The 24,135-nt window shown below is 39.6% G+C and overlaps 1 protein-coding gene across 1 annotated transcript; it reads right to left on the bottom strand.

The window, feature by feature from the left end:
• Positions 1–8,869: 8,869 nt before the first annotated feature.
• On the bottom strand, positions 8,870–23,285 carry LOC147860160 (uncharacterized). The gene is made up of 7 exons (XM_087324993.1): positions 22,992–23,285; positions 21,568–21,669; positions 21,374–21,485; positions 15,495–15,610; positions 13,734–13,913; positions 13,500–13,648; positions 8,870–9,374 (listed from the first exon to the last, which is right to left on the bottom strand). The coding sequence occupies exons 1-7, from the start codon at positions 23,171–23,173 to the stop codon at positions 9,184–9,186; spliced, it is 1,032 nt and encodes a 343-aa protein (XP_087181119.1). The 5' UTR covers positions 23,174–23,285; the 3' UTR covers positions 8,870–9,183.
• Between the last annotated feature and the right edge of the window lie 850 nt (positions 23,286–24,135).

Raw genomic sequence — 24,135 nt, 5'->3', positions numbered from 1 at the left:
ATGGTTTCGGACCACCGACGTCAGTTCTTTGAGGATCGGCTTCAGCTCTTCCGACCCGACCGGTTCGGTCTTCTGTCTTCGGATCTTGCTGACTCTAGCAAAACCGATTTGTCCAATAAACCTTGTATATACCTGTAATTTTTTAGATAACCCATGTATACGCCCAATACGGGGGAGTGTCGAATACGAGTGTATAATGGCCGTATTCACACTGTCCCTTTGGACAGCCCAAGTTTGGGCTATTTCTGTAAATAGCATAAAGGGAAGTTGCCCTCAGACAATCACTATATAAAGTGACTTTGTAACCTTTAGAAAAGGTTATTGGTTGTCATTCTTTGTAACTGTTGCTATTGGAATATAACGATTTGTTTGTGCCTATCTCTCTCTCTCTCTCTCTCTCTCTCTCTCTCTATGTGTGTCTATCTTGCTTATGCGCATCCACAGGTTCTTCTTCAAACAGAATGTTGCTTGCACTTCCGCATTGACAGCCTTGTCCCCAACACGACATACAATGTATTGTCCCACGGGCGTGTCATGTGTTGGCCAGTTAGGCCAGAGTATGAACGGGGAGCCGGTTTTGGGAGTTTTAATTAGATAAATTATGATAATTATAAGATCGGACAAACGGACCCGGAATCGGTATGCCGATCCAGATCTAGACCAGTTCATAGCCGGTTGCCGGTTGGCACCGGTTTGTAACACAGTCGGATACCTATAAAAGGATCCAGAGACGATGTAATTAACAATAGATAATTAATAGAGAAGTGTTGTGGCTTTACGTATTCTTTATCTTGTTAATGTCGTTCTGTGCTTAATGTGATTATCAGATGCGTGTATCAAGTTAATCATTCTGGATAGTAACCAAGAAGGATCGGTTTGGTGTTACAGTCTGCACATTCCTTACCGTACCACCCCTTTGGTGAAGTGTTCCAGAGGGACACCCTGTGTTAGTGGCTTGTCCAGCCAAGGATTAACAACATGAAGGGCTGATATTGCTAGACGAGTAAAATCCAGTTGTGAAATTTATAGTCAAGGGTCAAGAGGTATTCGGAAGCATCATTGATGGTGGCTCAAGCGTGAACGTAATCAGCAATGCCACTTGCAATCGTCCTAACATCGAACAATGGGAGGTTTGCCCATTCTAGCTTCGAATGGCTGACATGAGCTCCATTCAACCTCTCAGACTGACCGGAAATTTAGAGATCATAATCAACAGACATTTGTTTGGAATTTCGGCAGTCGCAGTTAGATGCACCTTGGGGAATATCCACTTCTACTCGATCAATCGTGGCTTCGTACAACAAATATAAAGCAAAATTGACAGAAGAACATGATCAGCTTCCGAAGAGGACGAACCAAGATCCACGTGCCGACCCAGGAACGTATCGTGAAGAAGAAGGGGATGACATTGCTTTACGCGGAAGGGGTTCACATGCTCGAGGGATTGGCAGACAAAGAGGTCAATTGATATTTAGAAGAGAACCCGAAACTAGTATCGTTGTTCGAAATCAATGTGATCGAAGCGATCAGCCTGTATGTGTCCAAGAGGGACACCGAGATGGAAGAAGACTTACAGGAGCTGGACCTGAAAGCCATGGAAGAATTGTGCCATGCCCGAGAGGCATTAGAACAGGAAATGGACATATCCCGGTGCGTGAAGGCGTCGACCTTAGAGGAGGTTAACTTAGGAATGATTGGCGATCTGTGGCCGGTAAGCATAGCAAAAGGATTAGAGTTGGCCGACAAAGTGGAAATGATCACACTCCTAAAATATTACAAAGACATATTTGCATGGTCACACGAAGACATAAAGGGGCTTGACCCCAAGTTTTATCAGCACCATATAGATCAAAGCAAGGACACCAAACCGGTACAACAGTGGCATTATCGGATGAACCCGAATTACGTAGTCAAAGTGAAGAAGGAGATCAATAAATTATTCAAATTCTACTTCATTCGGCCAGTCAAGTAGGTCACATGGCTGAGCGAAGAAGAATAGAAAAATTTGTTGGGAGACAGGTCCCTCCGGATGGGAAGGGAGAAGAACAGTGCCGACGAACAAACTCGGCCGAGGCCGAAACGGTATGAACCGGATCGGGAGTACCCAACTGCGGAGAGCCGGATGGTGTAGGCCCGGTATGAACCGGAGGAAGAGACATATTCGTAAATATGTTTCTGAGAGCCCATCGAGGCTACATTTGTAAATAGCCGAAAAGTCATATCAGTATAAATATGACTTAGGGCGGGGCAAACTTTTTTATTGTTGTCGTTTTTTTTGTTGTCATTCTTCCTTGTTGGTGCAAGAGAGAGAGAGAGAGAGACGAGGTTGTTGCCTCTGTTGTAACCGCCGCCTGTGGCGAAGATCCGAGAGCACGAGGTCGTTGCCTCAGTGAACTCACTGTTGTATATTCCTACATAGTGACAGTTTGCAGCCTGTGGGCTGCCGTGGTTTTTTTTTTTCTCCTATTTTGGGGTTTTCCACATAAACCTCCTGTGTACCATTTCTCCCCTTTGTGTAGCGTTTCATTACCTGTTTTTTTCTGTGTATGAAAAGAATCTCGGTTGTGGCCGAGCGTCGGACATAAGGAACGTCGTGTTCTCAACAAAATTCGGGTATGCGTCAACTACAAGAATGTTGCTACCGTAACAAACACATTTCCGCTCCACTTTACGAACAGGGTACTGGATGCGGTGGTAGGCCATGAGGTATATAGTTTTTTGGATGGTTTTAGTCGCCACAACCAAATCCGGATGCATCATCATAGCCATTGTGACGATGTTCGGGTTAAAAACCGCGTCAGTGATCTTCCAACACATAATCAGCAAATATATCGCGGCATTCATGCAGGTATTCCTGGACGACTTCACGATGTATAGTAAGAAAATGGAGCATTTAAGTCACCTCCGATTATGTGCATAGTTAAGCGTGAATCCGGCAAAGTGTGTGTTCTGGGTGACCAGCGCCACACTACTCAGACATATCATGAGCTAGGAAGGAATTGTTGTCGACCCCGAAAAAGTAAATGCCATAATTGACGCACCAGCATCAAAGAATGCAAAAGCACTCAGCCAATTCCCAGGACAAATCCGATGGCACAATCGAATGATCCAGTACCTCGCCCATTTTGCTACACCACTACATGCAACTGTCCATCAAGCACCATTCACATGGACGAACATAGAAGAGGAGATGTATCAGGACTTGAAAGTCATGTTGTCGCAGGTACAATTGTCCAACCACCGGATTGGACAAAACAATTCCATGTATTTGTCGACACATTTTCCATAGCGATCAGTAGCGCTCTCATGTAGTTGACAGAGCCAAATTGGTATCGGCCAATGTACGATGCAAGCTAGAAGATCTTGACCACCGAAAGGAACTATTCCATGACCGAACAGGAAGCCCTAGGTATGATATATAGTGTAAACAAGTTTTGACATTACCTACTAGGCTGAAAATTTAGCTACCAGGTGGACCATGTGGCGATGCTCTACTTGGTAACAAAACAATCATTAATGGGCAAGTTGGCCTGATGGATGTTGTTGCTCCAAGAATTCAAATTCGACGTTCATCATAGACCAAGATCACAACATGTCATGGCGGACTACCTAAGTCGACTCAAATCAAACAAACCATGCAATGGAATTAAGGAAGATTTCCCAGATGGCCATTTGCTTCACATTATAGCAGTCAATTTGGACAACATCAATCCGTCACCTGAGGATAAGTGGCTACATGAGATGTTATGCTTCCTCACCATGGGATTGCCACCAGAAAATATGTGGAAGGACGAGAAGAAACGTCTAGCTGTGAAAAGTCGAAATTGTTGCTTGCTCAAAGACATTTTGTATCATAAAGGGGCAGACGGCATTTGGCAGCGATACGTCTTGAGTGACGAAAAGCCAACAATGTTGTGAGAAGCACACTGCAGCGTAGCCGGCGAGCATTACGTAGGGGATACGACAGCCCATAAGGTATGGTAGAGCGGCTTATGGTGGCTAATAACACAAAAGGACGTGGTAAAGTATTGTCGTGAATGTGATTTATGTCAACGAATGGGCCAGCCGTCCAAACAAGCCCGCATGCTGCACCAATTGGTTATGCCCTTATAACCATTTCAAAAATGGGGTCTCAATTTTGTCGAATCTTTCAAATCGGGCATGGCATGAACCAGCAACAAATATATCTTCGTCGTGAATTACTACTATACGAAATGGGTGGAAGTAAAAGGCTTGCACTACAATACGGCAGCCAAATTTTTGTACGAAAACATCTGTTGTCGATTCAATTGCCCAATCAAACTGATCAGGGACTAAGGTAGACACTTTATCAACAAGGTGGTACAAGAGTTCATGGACCACTACGTTGTCATATATAAGAAAATCACCCCTTACTATCCACATGCGAACAACCTAGTGGAGTTGACGAACAAGACATTCCACAATATCTTAAGGAAAATCGTCAACAACAACTACATAGACTGGGATACAAAATTTCACTTAGAACTATTTAAAAGCTCGAGGCATCGAGGGCGAGGAGGATAGATAGGGTGGTTCGTCAAGGTGAGGGTGTTGGTGAGGTCGAAGGTGGTGGCAGATATTGAGGGGAGGTAAACATATGTCTTGCATTTGGTCGGTGGTTGTGAGGAAGTCTTTATTCTTGCTGGCGAGCCACGTGGAGGTGACGTAGCCAACAAAAGGAGAGGGAGGGGTACCAAAACTTACATAGTCTGGAAAAAACTGCGTGTTAGTCATCATTTCGAAATCTCATTTGAAGATGGCGGGTAGGATGCTGACATAGATCTAGAGACCAACAAGTTGGCAACGAGTTGGTCCTTTATTAAGATCGAAGGCAAGGTTCCACAAAGGGTGTTGGTGTCTCCAGAAAGTGGGTGCCTCAAAGGGGGTAAAGTCGAGAAGAACCAATAGAAGCTGCAAAAAGGAAATACTTGGTAGGTTGGTGGGTGAAAAGTGTCTTCGGGGGAATCCGGATCCCATTCAGGGGCGACATCGATCAGTGGTTAGGCAGGATCCAATGGTTGGAGGGCTCTCACACGAGCCTCTTCGAAAGTCATCCGCAGATACTCTTGGGATATGTCGAGGTACTGTTCTAATTTAGACACGCATTCTTCTTCGATCTCGATTGGCCAATTAAATGCCGAGGTGTCGATATTGAATATGTTAGTACGGGTTGCCTTATCCCAAACCTCCTGCCAAGCTCGTACCAACCAAAGGAACCCCAGCAGTGTGATTGATGCTTCTTCGCTTTCGATGATAGTTCGCATGAGTTCCCCCGCGAGTTGGTGTAATCATTGGAGTGTGGTGAAAAGTTGGGCGAGCTGCTATCGTCAACCTGTGTCGTTTGTTGGGGAAACACACAACGATACCACAATTCCACACAGAAGCAAACAAATCACTTCCCCACTTGTGTTGTAAAATAGAAGATAGTAATCAAGCCAAACTAATCTGGACAACAATTCAGCAAGAAACTTCACAAAAAAACACTAACACTTGTTGGGGAGGGGGGGTCGTTGGTGGGTCGTTGGCCCATTTAACAAACTCAATGGTAGATGACCTCATTCGTGGTGGTGTCCCCGATCTGTGTGATTGTGCTACATTTGTCGTGGAGATTGTAAGGGGATTTCGGTGAATCGCCAACCTTCACGACCCTTGTATTGATTGTAGTCTGACGCCACCCCTAGGGACTTCATGGTGCAAAAGGGGAGCCGATCAGAGGGTAAATGGAGTGTTTCATGGATATCTGCCACTGTGAACTATTGGGACAACATCTTCGAAGGCTTGCATATCTAGGGATCGTAGCCAGTGTTCACCAGTCCTGGAAGCACAACCTAGAAGGGTCAATTCCGAGGAAAAATCAGAGTCAAAATTGAGAAGTTGTTGACGACCTCGTGGTCCTAGAAGCGTATCTACGTGGTTGCCTTATTTTCTTTCTTTTTTTATACTAACGAAAGCTCTAATTATACTATGGTGTGCATGTGTTCCTTTGTGCCACCCTTTTAGCACACCCTTTTTAGGATGCATGTACCTAAGCCGACCCACCCTTTTAGCACACCCTTTTTAGCTAAGCCAACCCAAATGGATACCTTTGTATCAACTATAAATTGAGTAAGAAGTAAGAAGCTAAGTAAGCTAGTTTTGATCTCTTATGTGGATTTCACAATACTTCAAAGCATTGATGAAGACATCTTCTACTATCACTAAACACTTTATGAACCCACCATTACCTAGACACACCATTATAAATGAATTATTAGGTAGTTTCAATCCCATGCTCTTTAAAGTTAGCTTTGAGAAATAATGCTCTCCAATCTATCAAAACCACATATATGATGACTAATCCACTCTAGCCTATACTAATATGGTTAGCTATATATCCATTTAATACTCCATTCATACAATCCCAATGAAGCTCTACATTGTAGAACCTGTCGAATGCTAACAAATAAACCATATTCTCATCCCATTGAAGGTGCCAATTATAAGGAGGGTCAAGTAATCCTTGCAAATGCACAACCATTTTACCTCCACCTAGAATACCCAACCTTTTGCCTTTCTTCTTAGTTTATAAAGGACCTACTTCATCTAAGAGTTGAAACTTCAATATTTACATCCTAAAGACATATGCCTTCATACTTCTTTGTTAGCCCCCATTGTAATCAGAATATCTAGTACATCTATAGCTCACTTCTTCATACACAATAAGTCAATGAGGTTTTTCTATTCATAATCTTCCACATTGCCATAAATTATTGCTTAGCATGCTTCATTTTATTCTCCTTTTTATATTTGGGTAGGGTTGAAGAACACATTGAACCTCACAGAATTTAACATTGAAGTGTCTAGCTACATATTATTAACCTACACTACATCTTTCTTCCCAGCTATAATATTGTCTTAGGCGTTTCCATTTTCCTCCTTTCCTAAAATTAAATTTTGCTTTTCTTTTCATGAAAGGACACCAAGTTCAATGTATCTAATTCTCTTTTCTTGTTATGGTTATAACCTTCAGGACCCATAACAAGGTTTAAACCCTTGATGTCATTATTCAAGAGGTTAACTATTACCACCAAAGCTATCTTATTTTATTACTACTTTTCTCTCACTATTTCTTTGAGTAACTTGTGGTCTAGAATCATAACCTATTATAGGACTTGACTTTTATATAAACATATTTTTATCCCTCAATATTTCTTCCACTAACTCTTGATCTCAAGTAACAATTGTAAATGGCTACGTAGCAACAAGCCTAGGTACACACCACATTGGACACGACCCAAAAAGACAAAAGATCAATTGATCTAGCGATCAAGTAGCTCCTTCCATCCCTAGCACATCAATACAATACCACCTTGAGAGCCTCATAGACAACCCATGTACCCTCGGCAAACCAAAAGCAAGCATTATCATTGTCCATCTATGTCGAGTCAACCTTAGTCATGGTCGAGCTACTTGAAACATTGCTCAGTTTGCCAGTCACGGAAAGGGTTGTGTATTCCATATACATCTCCATTCCTATACAGTATCAATGTTTCATTTCCATTTTTGGTTGTGAACCACAATTTCTCGCAACCCTGTTGTTTCTATGCTACAATCCATTTGTTCATGTAATTTGCATTCTTCATCATTCTCCCCTTCCAATATGACGACCAAACTGAAACCAAACCAGGCCTATACCAACCAATGCAATTTTAGATCCATGGTTGATTTGAGGTTCATCTGCACTTTCCAGCTCTCAATTGGACAACATTGCACAATTAAATTATTTGATTGCACTCCACATGACTTCCTGTACACAATTGATGCATGACAAGGCATACAAGTGCCTCTCCTCCCCTACTAATGTCTTTATCGACCTACTACCTCATCCCCTCTTGCTTCAATTTCTCTCTTCTCCCAAACTTTCTATTGCCCCAAACCCTCTAACAACTCCTCGCCCTCCTTGTCCCCACCCCACCACTTTAAACCCATCCACCACCCTCCCCCCAAACCATGATTGTATGGATGAGTAACACTTACACACAAGAGTGCATTCAATAAGTTCGGGGAATGTGAACAAATCTCTATACTAGGATGTTTGTAAAAATGAAGTGTAGCTCAATGGAATAAAGATTAGGACATGAGAATATAGACTTACAATCAATGTGAAAAACTTCAAGCGCATTGTAAAAGTTATAAAAGATATTTGTCTTCTTAACATTTAGTAAACTTGAAGCTGAAGCATTAGCCGCTCTTAATATCTTAATCTCCCATTAATTATAACTCTAATTACTTATTCAACTTAATATTACCTTAAGACCCAATCCTTGATTCTTAATCCAAGTATTTGGGCCAATGTTTGTAACCCTTGTTTATTGTATTAAGAACCTATTAACACCTATATTTGTTGGTTAAATATGGTAGGTTAAGTCTTGACTTCTTGAGGAATGTCTAAGTATTGAATTTATTTTTTCATTGATTGTTTATTGATATTCACTGATAGCCTTATTGGGAGTGGACTGACACCTACTTGTCCCACCAACAAGAGTAGACACTGCTCTTAATATAACAAACCAATCTTTACAGAAAATTCCTTGCACTCCAAGAAAAGCATCTAGCAAAGCAAGAGATAATTGTACATTCCTTCAACTCCAAGAAGCAAAAATTGAAGAGCTTTCCCTTCTGATATATCGCAACCTAAGCAAATAAAAAACCTCAAATGCATGTGATGCAGTTGCTAAGACTAAAACTTTTAAAACTAATCACCTAATCAGTCATCTGTTTTCGTTATAACAATTTATTGGAACAAGCATACCGCGGGGTATAAAACTCCCAATATTTTTGCAAAATAATCATCAAACTTCCGTCACTGTTACCAAAGCTTAGATTGTTTACATATTCATGGGCAGATGTGCAAATGCTTTAAATTTACTACAATATGGATGTCAAGCTGCCAATAAGGATTACCTGTAGAGAAACTTGTGCATATCCTAGAACCCTTATATTGAATCCACAACATCTTTGTCAAAGCCACAATACAACATATAATGTGCAATACACTACCTTCAGATTGAATTCTTGGCATCTCTATGGCAGTCATTATATATATACCATTCCATATCATACAATATACTATACTATTCGACATACACACAAAAGAAGATCAAAGTAAATATCTGCAAAGCTTTAGGCCCTCAAGGAGATGAAACTGATGTCCTTAAGCTCAAATGATCTTGGCTTGGAAGAACCATCCACCCGAAATACAATTTCAAGATCTCCTCTTACTCGAGCTTCGACTTTTGCTGGTTCAGCCGATCCATCCTGCCTGTAGTCACGCATTGTGCAAACTACAACTACTTCTGCCACAGTATGAATGCCTGCATCATATTTTGAGTAAAGCAATTTAACACCCCAATACATGCTACTAGCATTAGTTTTGTTTAGACATTCATTACATATCACTCATCTAAACATTCAAAAATTCAAGGAAACACATACTAAGAAATATACAAAGAAGAGGACGTATATATGGTCTGTAATGTCTTCCATAGTCATCTAAATAATCACAAACATATGATGAAAACTTCTACTTTTAACTCATTCAATGTATTGATATAGGTGGCAGACACTTTTGACATCGTTTCCAGATTATCATTTTTGAAAACAGCCACGAATGTGCTTCTATTTCATGACTTATGTTGTTCAAGTTTTGATATGTATACCACCATTTTCAAAAGACCCCTGCACCCGTAACTCTTCTCGCTAGTGCTTAGAGTGACACCCTATGTAATGCTTAAAATGATATCCTGTATAATGATTACATCGATACTAAATTTATATACATTAATGCAATATGCAATGCTTCATGTGCAGAATTCCCAAGCTATTGTGCAATTAATTTTGTGCAGATTTCCACAAGCTATTGTGCAATGCTGTGTGACGAATTCCCAAGATGTCGTGCAATGCTGTGTCCACAACTTCCAAGATTCCTGTAACACTGGATCTACATCCTGCAAATCTTTGGTGCAAAAGCTGTGCAAATCTTTCATTTAAGATGCATGAAACTTAAAACAATATTACAATATAGGCCATAATATACTATGTATCATGAATGCCATGATAATTTATTGGATAAAAACATAGACAACAATAAGAGGTCAAAGGTTTAAGTTAATTGTGTGGTGTATAACGTTTCATTTGGCTATCATATCATTCAAGCTAGATTTTAGATTTGTATTTAGTCTTTAATTTTAGATAATTTAGACATTATCCACTTGTCCACAGCTCGCACAGTATAGATGAACAATATGTGGAATCAGACATAGGAGGGCCTTTCCAAGACACCAGAAATAGACGAAAAGTATGATTCCTCAACGTCTACACACATGTCAAGGATATAATCCGGCCTTGAGTTAACTCCCAAAGGACTATGCACTTCCATAGCACCATCCACCATACTCCTTTCATCTAGTAGACACTTTTTCAATCTAGTAATATAGAAAACATGATGGATATGACTTCCTAATAGTAAATCTAGCTTATAGGCAACCTCACCTATGTTCTTTATGATCATCAATGGACCACAATATCTTGAAGATAGTTTAGGCAGCTAAACAACAGAACCAGTACAAGGAGTGATCAACAAATACACCTGTTCTCCCATACCTTAAAGAACCTAGGAGAATATTTCCTATTGGCAAAACAAGTTGCTTTATCCATAGCAGGTCAGATTATTCTTTTAGCTACATCCAATATGTTTCTCATATCCTTCAAATATTTTGAGGCACTTAGATTAAGACTACTCAATACTAACAATCGGCAACGGTTCGGTTTGAACCGAACCGAACCGCGAAACCGCGGCTTAACGGTTTCAACGGTTTGGTTCGGTTCACGTTTAGGTTTTTTTAAACGGTGTGGTTCGGTTCGGTTCGGTTCGGTTTGGTTTGGTTTCAGCAGTCAAAACCCGCGGTTTAAACGGTTAAACGGTTGTTGTTGTTTTTTTTTTTTAATATAAAAATTTTGAAAAAAATTCTAAAAAATTTTAAAAATTGTTTTTAAACAATCTTTTCATTTTTACTCTTATTCTCACATTTTAGGAACATCTTAAAAATTTTAAAAATTCTAAATAATGAAATATTATAAATTTAAAAATAAAATAAAATAAATTTGATCTATGTTGAAAACCGAAACCGAACCACGAAACCGCGGTTTTTACGGTTTAAAGGTTTAATGGTTTGAAAAAGGTTTCACGGTTCGGTTCGGTTTGGTTCAGGTTTCAACATTTTTAAATGGTTCGGTTTGGACCTCTCGAACCGAACCGAACCGTTGCCGATTGTTACTCAATACTATCTAATACGGACAAGCTAGCTGAGCCCCATACCTCCTGCATAACAAGTATCTCAGACCAAGACAATAGTTTCAGGTAACCAATGACTGTAAAATATATGTTGAATAATCAAATTGTCTACTTTCATAGCAGATGCTTTTTTGTAGTGAAAATCAAATGTTTGGTGTCAGTCAACACAGAATTATAAAGACCTTCTGAAGGCCTTCAAAGAAAATATTATATGCCCCAAGTATTCAACAACCTTCTAGCACAAGAAACTTTTCTTATCAGTAGTGTATAAATGCATGGTCCTTTTAAATCCCAAACACTATGCATGAATGACTAACATGTTTGTCTAGGGTTTTGTTGAAGAACAATATGTCATGTACAAAGTCTACAGCAGAATATCCTAATATCAGATGAAACACTTCCAGTGTCATTTCAGTGACTCAATCTTAGGCATACAGCCAAGAGTCAACTTGATTTTAACTAAATCACAAGCATCTCTATTAACCAAGATTCTAGCTTAACGACTATTTGAATTGGACTCCAAATGCAATACAAACTTGCATGGCTGAGACACTATTCTATGAGTGTCTAGTCTAAACATCTATCTAGCAAGGCAAGATGATTTTTCACATTGGCAATAGATATAGCCTTTACTTCCAAAAGCTGTCTCTTCTTAGTAGGTCAAATACCTTAAGAGGCCAAGGCTAAATATCTAGACCATCAGTAGAATTATAACTCGATTAGCTAGGGAAAACTACATTAAAATCACATATTGATTGACTCAGACACTATCCCATGAGTGTCTAGTCTGAACAACTATCTATCAAGGCATTACAAGATGATTTTTCACATTGGTAATAGATATAGTTTTTACTTTCAAAAGCTGTCTCTTCTTGGTAGGTCAAATACCTTAGCAACCAAGGCTAAATATCTAGACCATCAGTAGAATTTTAACTCAACCAGCTAGGGAGAACGACATTAAAACTACATATTGAGTGACTTATGAACAAGACAAATTATTGATTAAATCTCAGCGACATAGGTTCCGCCCATCCCTTCCCAACTCTCTCAGTCTAAAGCCCAGTCTAATGTCCAATGCACTTGTTCCTAGACTAAGTTTTTAGAAGTTCATAGGTCAACAATGCAACGAATGCCTCATCGTAGCCTGACTCTGGAGGTCATTCACCCTGACCAAACCCTAAGTCATCTGCTTCATTGCTAATATATACAGTTTATGGATGCAGTGATCATTACATAAGGACATCAACATAGAAAACATTTTTACCTTCATATCTTAGTGCCAACAGGTACTTAGGCATGCTGGAGAGAGCAAGAAACCAGACAAATTCTTAAAATTTCAAAAGATGAGAGGTAAAAGCCAAGGAAGATGGCTGCAACATACAAGTTAGAATTTTGTCCAAATTCTAGACTTATACAAATCACAATTTTGAATCTTGATTTCTAGGTATTTCAAGCAATGTGATATGCTATCTCTTATTCCTAATTTACACAGTTTAAGGGTGCATCGAGTCATCACATAAAAAACTCTCAATAGATAATACTTTAAAATTCATTGCTTACTGCCTATAGGCATCTTTAGGCATGGTGAAAAGAGCAAGAAACACAAAAAATGCTTAAAATTTCAAGGGAGGAGAGGCAAGCCTCAAGGAAGGTGCCAGCACTACGTAAGATGGAACGACAACAGGCATCATACAAACTGAGCAAAAATGTTTAACTGATAATAAAAAAGCAACATGCTTCCCCATGTTGGGAAATGGAGGAAACTAATGAGGAATAACGGTTCAGTTTACAATGTGAACTACTTCGACACAAGATAAGAGTAGCTGCACAGTAATAAAGAGTACAATGACAAATACTATTATGATAAAAACCTCAAAACAAAATCCTGGCCTAGAATCCTAGCTCTTTACTCTTTTGTAATAAGATCTTGGACATTGAGAAAAACTGCTAAACACTTCCAGATATAATGTCAGGCTCAAAGTTTCTTAAAAGTTTTTTTCTGTGATGAGTTTTTTATCCTTCCGACTACAGCAATTAGAGGTACAATGTGTTTCCTGATAAGTATGATTAATAGGTTTAACTCTGTATAACATATAGCATCATTGCAATGAATTTTGAAAGAAATGGAAATGAATATGTATCATACCAAGCAAACTCCAAAAGTTCCATGTATGTAATGCTTCATATTGCTTTACTTTTGATCGTTTGGCGGCACCCAACGCTTGCAAGTCACTAGTCGTACCTTTGAAACTTAGAAATTCCCCAAACAGGCACCCACCTCCACGTAGCTCTAGCCTGTCCACCAAAGGCAATGCAAATATCATAAATGAAAATTAGACAAAAAGTTGTTGAAAACCCTACAAAACAAACGACATTCTACCTATCCCAGGTTGGAGCCGTGCATAGAATGTATTCAAGCTGCTGGTGTTGGATAATTTTGGAAGTTGCAGAAATACTTGACTGAATGCCCAAAACATTTGCAGCTGAAATATTCTTTTGAATATCCTCATATCTGTCATAAGAAAGAACCTCTGGCTGTAGAAGGATCTCTTGCTCTGGACTGCGAAATTTGAGCTATAAGTTATGATGATAAAAGAAAAGGAAATTCTGGTTTGCAAAGAGTGAAAATGGAATAATACTAAATATGCTTATTGAAGCAGGACACAAACAAAAATATACTACAATATACTGCAGTAATACACGATACTCAAGTGAGACACAAACAAAAGTCATACCGATCAGAGACTTATTGCCTTTTGAAACTAAATGTTCTTATCTACGAAACAGAAGAATGCCATAGACTTAACATGCAATTATTTTGTACTTTTGAATATGTCAATATATTATATTACAATATATTTCATCTCTTTGACTCTGTGTCTAGCTGTCGACACAAGAGTTCGCACAGACATAAAATTAAAAATTAGATCCAGAGCTGGAAGAATGCAAAATAAAACAAATAGGAAAAAATGTAGTATTGAAATAATAAACCTAAAAGGAAATTTCTAGATGCTCTTCTTCTTTCAAGCATATGGTCTACAAATTACATAATTACCGCCTATTGTACTGGCATTTATTTTGTCTGTAAGTGCCAAACAGAGTTCATATACTTTATAGCCAAGTCAAGGTACACATATTCTGCATGAGAATGGAGAAAGAAACTATTCACTAGAATTCATGTCACCAATGTGGTAGGTGATGGCAAGTGAGACACAGTAATTTTCTATTGACGCAATGGATCCACCTCTTTTAGGGATTACAGTGGTTCAAATATGTTCCTCATCTGCTTTTCAACCAGAAAATCCAAAATCTTCCGCTAGCTCATAAACTGCGGATGGAAACAGTATGAAAATGGCACCCAGTATTTGCATCAGTCTCTATGAGCAGCTTGCTTTGCATGTCGTAGCCTTTTTCTCCATTGTTAATTTTCTTGGCAAGGTCAAGCCTGTCATGCCCAAGGTAAGGAACTAGGACCACACTGAGGTTTTGGGAGAAAAGGGGGGGGGGGGGGGGGAGGGATGAGGAGAGGGACCAATGGCAAAATCGGGCAGGTCATATAGTGATCTACTCCATACTTATCATGAACAGCAACGTTACTCTCTTTTTTTGCCCATGGTCTGAGGTTTGGATGAACTGGTGAAAGAGTTACGAGAGGGACCAATGGCAAAATCAGGCAGGTCATATAGTGATCTACTCCATACTTATCATGAACAGCAACGTTACTCTCTTTTTTTGCCCATGGTCTGAGGTTTGGATGAACTGGTGAAAGGGTTACGAGAGGGACCAATGGCAAAATCAGGAAGGTCATATAGTGATCTACTCCATACTTATCATGAACAGCAACGTTACTCTTTTCTTTTGCCCATGGTCTGAAGTTTGGATGAACTGGTGAAAGGGTTACTGAAAGAAAAAATGGCGATTTTGTAAAGAATATATAGATCTCTGGATTAGCTCAAAATACAACTGCAGAAAGGACATGCGCCACTTTGCTATAATAAGAGGGCCAAAAGGCTCTATTAAGAGGTCATTTATAACCATGAACAATACTAACAAAAGAAACAGTATTCCATTATTATTATTTTCTCTGAATAGTATGATCACACATGGTAAAGGATGATTAATAAGTAAGATTAGAAAATACCTGGCTGTGGGATCTACAAAAACTACTCTTGGTTTAAAAACTTCTGGGGGCACCGTGACTCCCCTTCTAGATATATAATCTGCTAACACAGCAACTTTCTCATGGAGTTGTGCCACCTGGGAAATAGAATTAATTCATGGAACCTCATGGCAAATACAAAGCATTATTAATACCAAAATGTGATCTCTATGTTTGATGACCTTGAAACATAGAACTATTTGCTGTGAGGTTAAAGGCCCTAAATGACCACCTTATAGTGTGCACATGTGTATAGGCCTATTTAGGTAATTATTCGTATATGTGAACACATTGTTCACCTGGACAGGACACCTCCTTTTGTAATGTGAACACACCTCTTTCTTTGTAGGGTTAACTAATATAATAACATTTTATCTTGTGTACCAATCAAGGCGGTTGGGTACAACCAAAAATATGTGCCTCTACTCTCATCTCTACGACAGTCTTGTTTGCTGAACGTCATCAATCAATAGTTGCTCCCTCAAACATCCCTCTTTACCTTTAACTGGTATCAGAGCCAAATCTCTTTCCTCTGCTTTGCTGTTTGTTTTAGATTCAGAATCAGCAGAAAACACAGTTTAAAAAATAAATAAATAAACAATTCTGTCAGACCTTTTCCTATTGGTATTCTGCTCAATTATCTGAAGGCATCTGTCATAAATCTTGGGAGCAATGGCCTCCACTTAAACTGAAATGAAAAACCTCTTTGAAATCAAGAGATTTGATGGAAAAGGTTTCGAATTATGGAAAGAGCGTATGCTGGGCATCCTCTTTCTGAGAGATTGTGAAGATGCTCTCGTGGAAAAGAAACCAGAGAGCATGGAAAATGATCCTTGGAACACTCTGAATAAGAAAGCCATTACATATATTAAAATGGCTGTTTCTGATGAAATTCTTGTACATATAAAGGGCTTGATTACTGCCCATCAAGTTTGGGAGAAACTTAAGACAACTTACAAGAATACTACTACTGTGAATCAGGTGCATTTGATGAGAAAACTTGTCAGTATGAGGCTTGATGAGTCGAAAGGTGCAACCCGAAAAGACTGAGGAAGTACGTAGGGTTGTATTCCGAGAAGAAATACCTTCTAGATAGGAAAATGAACCCGCTGTACAGCAGCAAACACCTGCTGTAGACTTACCTGCAAATGCAGAAAATGAGGTTGGAAATGATCAGCCAGCCTTTGCCAATAATGATGAGCCACCAAATGTGCAGGAACAGCTAGAACAGCAAGCTGTGAATGCTGATTTGCAGGTTGAAATGCCTGGACTGCAAATTGAAAATGATGATTTGCAGGCTAAACAGCTACCAAACAATGAGCATTGGGTTAGGAGATCGTCTAGAGTTACTAGACAGCCTGACAGATTTGTTCCTGATGCAAACAGTGTGGCTGATTATGTCATGGTGACTGATTGTGGCGAACCGTCTTGCTTCAAGGAAGCAATGGACAGACCGGACAATAAGAAATAGTATAAAGCCATGTTGTCAGAGATGGAATCTCTTGAGAAAAATGACACTTGGGATTTGGTGCAGTTGCCTAAAGGGCAGAAAACACTTCCATGCAAATGGGTTTATAAAATGAAGGTCATTTCTGATTCCTCGCCAAAGTACAAAGCAAGATTGGTTGCAAAAGGATACAAGCAGGAATATGGAGTTGATTTTGATGAGATCTTCTCGCATGTAGTCAAGATGACTACATTAAGAATCATTTTGGGCTTAGTTGCAGCTGAAGATATGGAGCTCATACAAATGGATGTGAAGACCGCCTTTTTACATGGCGATCTACATGAAGACATATATATGCAGCAGCCTGAAGGTTTTGTGGCTAAAGGCAAAGAGAAGATGGTTTGTAAGCTAGGAGTTTGTATGGGTTGAAACAAGCACCAAGAGAATGGTATCATAAATTTGATGCATTTATGCAGTCTCAAGGTTTTCATAGAAGTCAAGTGGACCAATGCTTGTACACCAAGAAGGCAGGAGATGGCAGCCTGATTATCTTGGTTTTGTATGTTGATGATATGTTGATTGCTGGCAAGGATATTCATGCCTTGGATTCATTGAAGCAAAGCCTTCATGGCAGCTTTGATATGAAGGATCTTGGTGATGCAAATAACATCCTTGGCATGTGAATGCTCCGAAACCGGTTGAAAGGGTACTCTTTCTATCTCAGCAGGAGTATATCTCTAAGGTTTTGCAGCGTTTCAATATGGAGGGGGGGAAAACAATTGGGGTTCCATTGCCTCCATATTTGAAACTTAGTGCAGAAGACAGCCCTACATCTGATGATGAGAAGGCTGAAATGGCTAAGGTTCCATATGCTTCAGCCGTTGGCAGTTTGATATATGCGATGGTTGCTACACGCCCTGATATTGCCTTTGCAGTGGGAGTGGTTAGTAGGTACATGGCAAATCCTGGAAAAAAGCATTGGGAAGCGGTGAAAGGTATTATGAGATACCTCAAAGGCACAAAGGACTTGTGTATTTGCTTTGGAAAGCAAAAGGCATCTGTCGTTGGTTTTACGGATGCGGACTATGCTGGTCACGCAGACTGCAGGAAGTCTACTTCTGGGTATGTGTTTACTTTCACGGGAGGAGCAGTCTCTTGGACCTCCAGACTACAGAAGTGTGTTGCATTGTCTGCTACAGAGGCAGAGTATGTTACTGCCACTAAGGCATGCAAAGAGGCTTTATGGCTTTCATATCTAGTGAGAGATCTTGGCATTACAGAGTTACCTATTCTTCATTGTGACAACCAAAGTGCTATCATGCTAGCTCGGAATCCTGTCTTTCATCAGAGATGTACTTGACAGCAAGAACATTGAGCTTGTCAAAGTACATACAAATAATAATCCTGCAGATCTTCTCACGAAGGGACTTCCAGCTGAGCGATTTGCTCATTGCCGACAGATGATGGGAGTTGGATAGATGTATGTAGTTCAGCTTTGTACATACTTGGACTTAGCTGACTTTTTTTTTCTCATGGCACATTGCCTTTAGGTGGGAGGTTGTTGGGAATAAAGGGCCATCATGCCTTCTATTAGTGCACGAGTGTGAACGCACTCGTAGCACACTTTTGACTTGTATATACATAATATCTAAAACCCAAAAAAGGAGGTACACTCTTTGTACCCGAGACAGCATGCATCTCTCTCTCCCTTTGTCTCTCACTCAGACTCTCTCCCTCTCTATTTTTGACCTAAACCCTAATCCTCGTGTTGCCTTCAAGAGTCTCTTAACTACCAAACAACCATTCCCAATTTTGTATAAATAGGCTTATACCAGCCTCTTTTGTAATAAGATTATTTTCTGCTGCTACTTACAAACAAGCACAACTCTTTGGCTGTCTCTACTCTTTGCAACCATTTTTTCTACTGCTGTCTAACAGCCTTCTCACAGCTTGATTGTGTCTATTTTGTTCTAACTCTTCCACTGCTGCTATTAATAGCATTTCTCACACAAATATTGAGGGCTTTACACCCGTAAATGCTTCTGCAGGGGTCATTGCAGCAACTGCTTTTGTTGGGCCGCAGTTGATGTAGACTGCTTGTTGTGTTGACAGCTTCACCCCAAAACAAGAGAGGAAGATCAAATTGAGATATCATTGTACGAACCATCTCTTGGACTATGCGGTTCTTCCTTTCCAAAACTCCATTTTGTTGAGGAGTATTAGGTGTAGAAAATTGGCGAGCAATGCCTTGTTGAGAGCAGAAATGGTGGAATGCTTGGGAGATAAACTCTCCACCATTGTCGGACCTGATCTTTTGAACTTTCTTTGATGTCTCATTCTCAACAAGAGCTACCCATTCTTGAAATTTGGTGAAGGCTTGAGATTTCTCTACAAGAAAATAAACCCAAACCTTACGGGAGAAATCCTCAATTATAAGCATGAAGTAGCATGCACCACCAAGAGTAGTGGTTTTCATGGAACCATAAAGATCCATGTGCACTAACTCCAACATAGATGTTGCACGGTGAGTGGCTTCATGAGGGAAAGGCTCTCAATGTTGCTTGCCATGAAGACAAGCAACACATGGGGTATTGGGAGTTTTGAAAATAGCCAAACCCTCAACTAGTCGTGAAGAGGAGAGCTTTTGTAGAGAATCGTGGTTGAGGTGACCAAACCTAGATGCCACAACGTGGGATCTTCTTGTGCCACCTTGGCATGAGAGCCTTGAAGAAGATGAAGAAGATGAGATTTGGATTTTTCCAAGGGGCTGTGGGAATTTTTCGGGCTGTATAAACCCCCTTCTTGTGTGCCACTAGCTACAATTTGTAGGTTGTTGGTGTCAATGACTTCAAAAACTTCGTTATCAAAGTAAACTCCATAACCTTGCTTAGTGATTTGGTAGACTGAGAGTAGGTTGGCAGAGATGCGAGGCACGTGTAGCACATCTTGAAGAACGGCAAGTTCGTCATTTGACGAAGTGTTAAGAAAGACATTACCCACATACGAAGCCTCAATGTTTGAGGCATCTCCTATGCAGATTTGGGAGGAGCTAGGTTTCACATCATGCAAACTGGATTTGTCATAAGTCATGTGTGCAGTGGCACCACTGTCTACTAACCACTCATAAATGGTTGAGGTAGTTGTTCCAACCAAATGTGAAGAATGTTCCTCAATGCCAAGCAAAACTATTTCTTTGGCTGAGTGGACCAAGTTAGATTTTGATGTAGGTTGACTTTCAATAGAAGAAGATGTCTTGGCATTGTCCCTTTTCTTTTTCCAACAGTCAACCTGAATGTGACCTTTGTAGCCACAATAATGACTAGTGAGCTCCTTGTAGGTTGGGTTGTTTGGTGGTCTTCGATTGGATTTGTTGTAGGAGTTGCCATTTTGCTTCCACTTGCCTTTACTTTTCGCATGTAGAAGCGTCTCATTGGAAGTTTGAGCACTTTTCTTCCTTGTTGCCCTGTCTTGTAGCATGCCAAGAAATGTATTCATATCAAGTGTGTTGGGAAGAAGAGAAATTGTGTCACAAAAGGCTGAGAATGACTCAGGCAACTTTATCATTAGACGATGCACAAGCTCAGCTTCGTTGACTTGCTTCCCAAAGAAACTAGTTCCTTTTGGAGAGTAACAAATTGCGTTATTTGATGTTGGGAGTATCATGAATCTTGAGATTTTCTAGTTGGCTCTCAATAGCTATCATTTGAGCATGATTAGCTCGATGATACCTCTTTTTGATGGCTGTCTCTTCATCTGTATCTTGAAATTGAGTAAAGCATGAGCACAAGAATCCTTATATAGCCAAGCTTCAATCTCAACGTTAGATAAACCAGCAACTGATTTGGTTGAAGAGGATGAAGTTACCGATGGTTTCTTTTCACTACCATTGACTACATTCCATAGACAAAATTGGGAATGATTGTTTGGTAGTTGAGAGACTCTTTTACTACCAAAGAGGTACAATAAACTACGAATAAAAGGGAATATCTTGGAAAAGATGGAAGAGAAAGAAGACATTTAAAGGGTTGTAGATTCTAGAGAGAGAAGGCATTTAAAGAGTTGCACATTCTAGAGAGAGAAGAATCTAGGAAGAGAGATAATATTGAAGCAAGAGAGTGCAGGTCTGGAGCTGGCACCCTCCAACATTTTCCTCAGCCCTTTTGACATCATTCCTGACCCTTTCATTTGCCTCAGAATTAACCTTACCCTTAATGTGTGATCAACGATGAGACCCTAGTTGAACAACAAAACTGACGATCTTAGAACCTACATTGGAACTATTAACTCACTCCATCATGCAGTTACAAAGTTTGTGTTATTTCTTCTAAAGAGAAGTAGTTTTTCTGCAATGCATTAACAAAACCTCTATATTGTTCATAAGACATGAGTAGGTGAAAAAATACATGTGACTAACCATATTTGGATGCACTATTGCATTCCCATTCAAGTCTGTCACCAACCAAGTTCCATCATCACGGATTCTCACAGTTCCCGAGAGAGTTTGAATGGAGAAAACATATAGTTCTCTGCATGCAAAATCATTTGTTTTTTTCATATAATATTCAACTTCATGCCTCAATTAATCACAAATCTGGTGAAGCTTCTCACCTATCAGTTAGAAGGAGGGCATCAAGGACTTGAAAGCCACGACCACCTGTGTCGGGGATACGCAAAGACTGATATATACTTCCTCCATGCACAACTTGAAATCTGTAAAAAAGCTTGCAATAGGAGCAAACTGTCTCCATATTTAAAAGGCTGCCCTTTTCAATTAGACACTAGACCATCTCTATCGTAGAAGGCTATCTTCTTCAACTACAATCATTTACATATAAGAAATCCACTGGTCTCAAGAATCAAAGCAAACAAAAAATGTGTCTCACGAATCATGATCCTATTTAGGTGGAAATGTTAAGAATTCTGTCATCGATCTTCAACATAACCATTCTAGAATTCCAAAATGGATATAGCTTTTGTTACTCTGATCAGAGAGGAAAACAATCAAAACATGTTTGGGGTTCAATTTTCAGAATCTCTCAAGTCATTCCTTATGTATATTTTAAAACTGTTGATGCCACATTAGTTCCACAACTATTCACGAATATAATGATATCCATGAGTACTATCTTCACACATATTAACTTCCGACAAAAAGTACAGCCATCTAGCACACTAATAATTCTCCTGCAGTATACACAACTAAATTTCAAGCCAACAAGAACAATATGACATTTAAATAGCTGGATGAAAAGATATACTTAGTGTACTTCTTCCAACAAGTGCTAACAAACAAAATACGAAGGATCTACCTTCCATCATGGAACCTTGGAATTTACCTTTTCCTATTATTTCATCAAATCTGCTAATCACATTGTGAAACATATAAATACCTGTTACCAATAGAATTCAATCATATTCCTTATGAAGGAGCTAACCTCCATCATGCATTTACAGGATTCCCAATAGCCAAAGTTATTGTGTATTAACATTTTTATCCAATCTGCTAATAAATTTATGAAATTTATGCATACCTATTACCAACAGAGTTCAATAGATTTCGCATATCATTGAACTCATCATTAGTTCTGACAAACCCAAATAGTTAAAAATCACATGTAAACTCTCAGGTGAATATGGAGACACCCGGTTTCATGCAATGGCATGTCCTCATAATGAGCACCCTATTGTAACAATAATAAACAAGCATATTCCATACATAAAAGGGTACCCTAAGTAGTTAAAGATCATTAAACAAGAGCAGGTGTAGATGGATTAACTATCACAAACAATAACTTAAATACATGTACACACTACACACATACATATATGCAAACAAGAACAGGTAAATATGGATGCACTATCATAAACAATAAGCTAGGTATGTACATAAATATTTACTAAGATGCAAACAAGAACATACACATATGCATACATCCAAATATAAGTAAACATAAACAAACATACATGTGCCCTCAATATAAGGGAAGAACAAAATAGATGCATACATATATCGCCTACAAAGGAAAACTCACACTCTGGCTACAGTGAGGTTGAGGAGGCAGGAAGGTCCATTTCGGCAATTAGCTGGACGATGGCTCTGGAACAACATGCGGATTACTCGGAAGACTGAAACCATAACCACCAGATTGCGCCACATGTTTCTGCTGTTGTTGATGCTTCTTTCTGGTCTTCGATGTCTCGCATTATTCTTCATAGATCGTCTGTGTGTGTGTGTGTGTGTGTGTGTGTGTGTGTGTGTGTGTGTGTGTGTGTGTGTGTGTGTGTGTGTGTGTGTGTGTGTGTGTGAGAGAGAGAGAGAGAGAGAGAGAAAGAGAGAGAATTGTTCTATGCGATACGTGTGTGTATCATCTATCTGTAATATGTATGTTAAGTATGTTTGTATCTTATGTATGTATGTATGTATGTATGTACCGACGTTGTCGATTTGCTTCCAAATTATAAGAAGCCCCTAGCGTGGGAAGCACAGCCACGGACGACAGTGCACGGCACGTTTCCAAGGGCACGTGTGATCTGCACCGTCAAATCTTTGTCTAAAAAAGTGTTGTCGTGATGTGGGGAGCACATAGGAGGAAATAAGTTAACAAGGACACCAAGCTCAATCAATCATAGGAAAAAGGGTATAGAGCAAACCAAAGGGCCACTCATAGATTGACCCATGCGCAATATTCGTGGTATTCGACATCCGTAATATTCGAGATATTCGAGAATAGAAAACGGCCCCAAGAATATTATAAAACCATTCGTTTACATATACATGTACACACATACATATATACATATACACACATACATATATGTGTATACGCTCGTGACTAACTACAACCAAAAATTAAAGAGGGCAAGTGAGGGAATCGTGGGCACGGACGATATAGGACGCACCGTTGATGGCACATGCAATCGCCACCGTCCAATGTGGATAAAAAGTTGACAGCGACTGTCACCAGGAGCCCAACTCTATCACAAGGAGCCCCACTATCTAACAGCCTCTGCCACTTGGAGCCTGACCAACTTTGGGTAGGAGCCCGACTCTCAAAAAACTAAAACTAATAAAGAATAAAACAACAATATATAAAACAAGAGTGAATAGGGTAGTGGTTATAGTTTTTCCTAAGGTATGTTAGGTCTATGGTTCAAATCCTTTTCCTCTTTGAATTC

Source organism: Azolla caroliniana, unplaced genomic scaffold, assembly GCF_043228905.1.
Source record: "Azolla caroliniana isolate FFs.n. ecotype wild unplaced genomic scaffold, voAzoCaro1.0.p SCAF_9, whole genome shotgun sequence".
NCBI lineage: Eukaryota > Viridiplantae > Streptophyta > Polypodiopsida > Salviniales > Salviniaceae > Azolla > Azolla caroliniana.
This window is presented reverse-complemented; position numbering and strand designations above follow the sequence as displayed.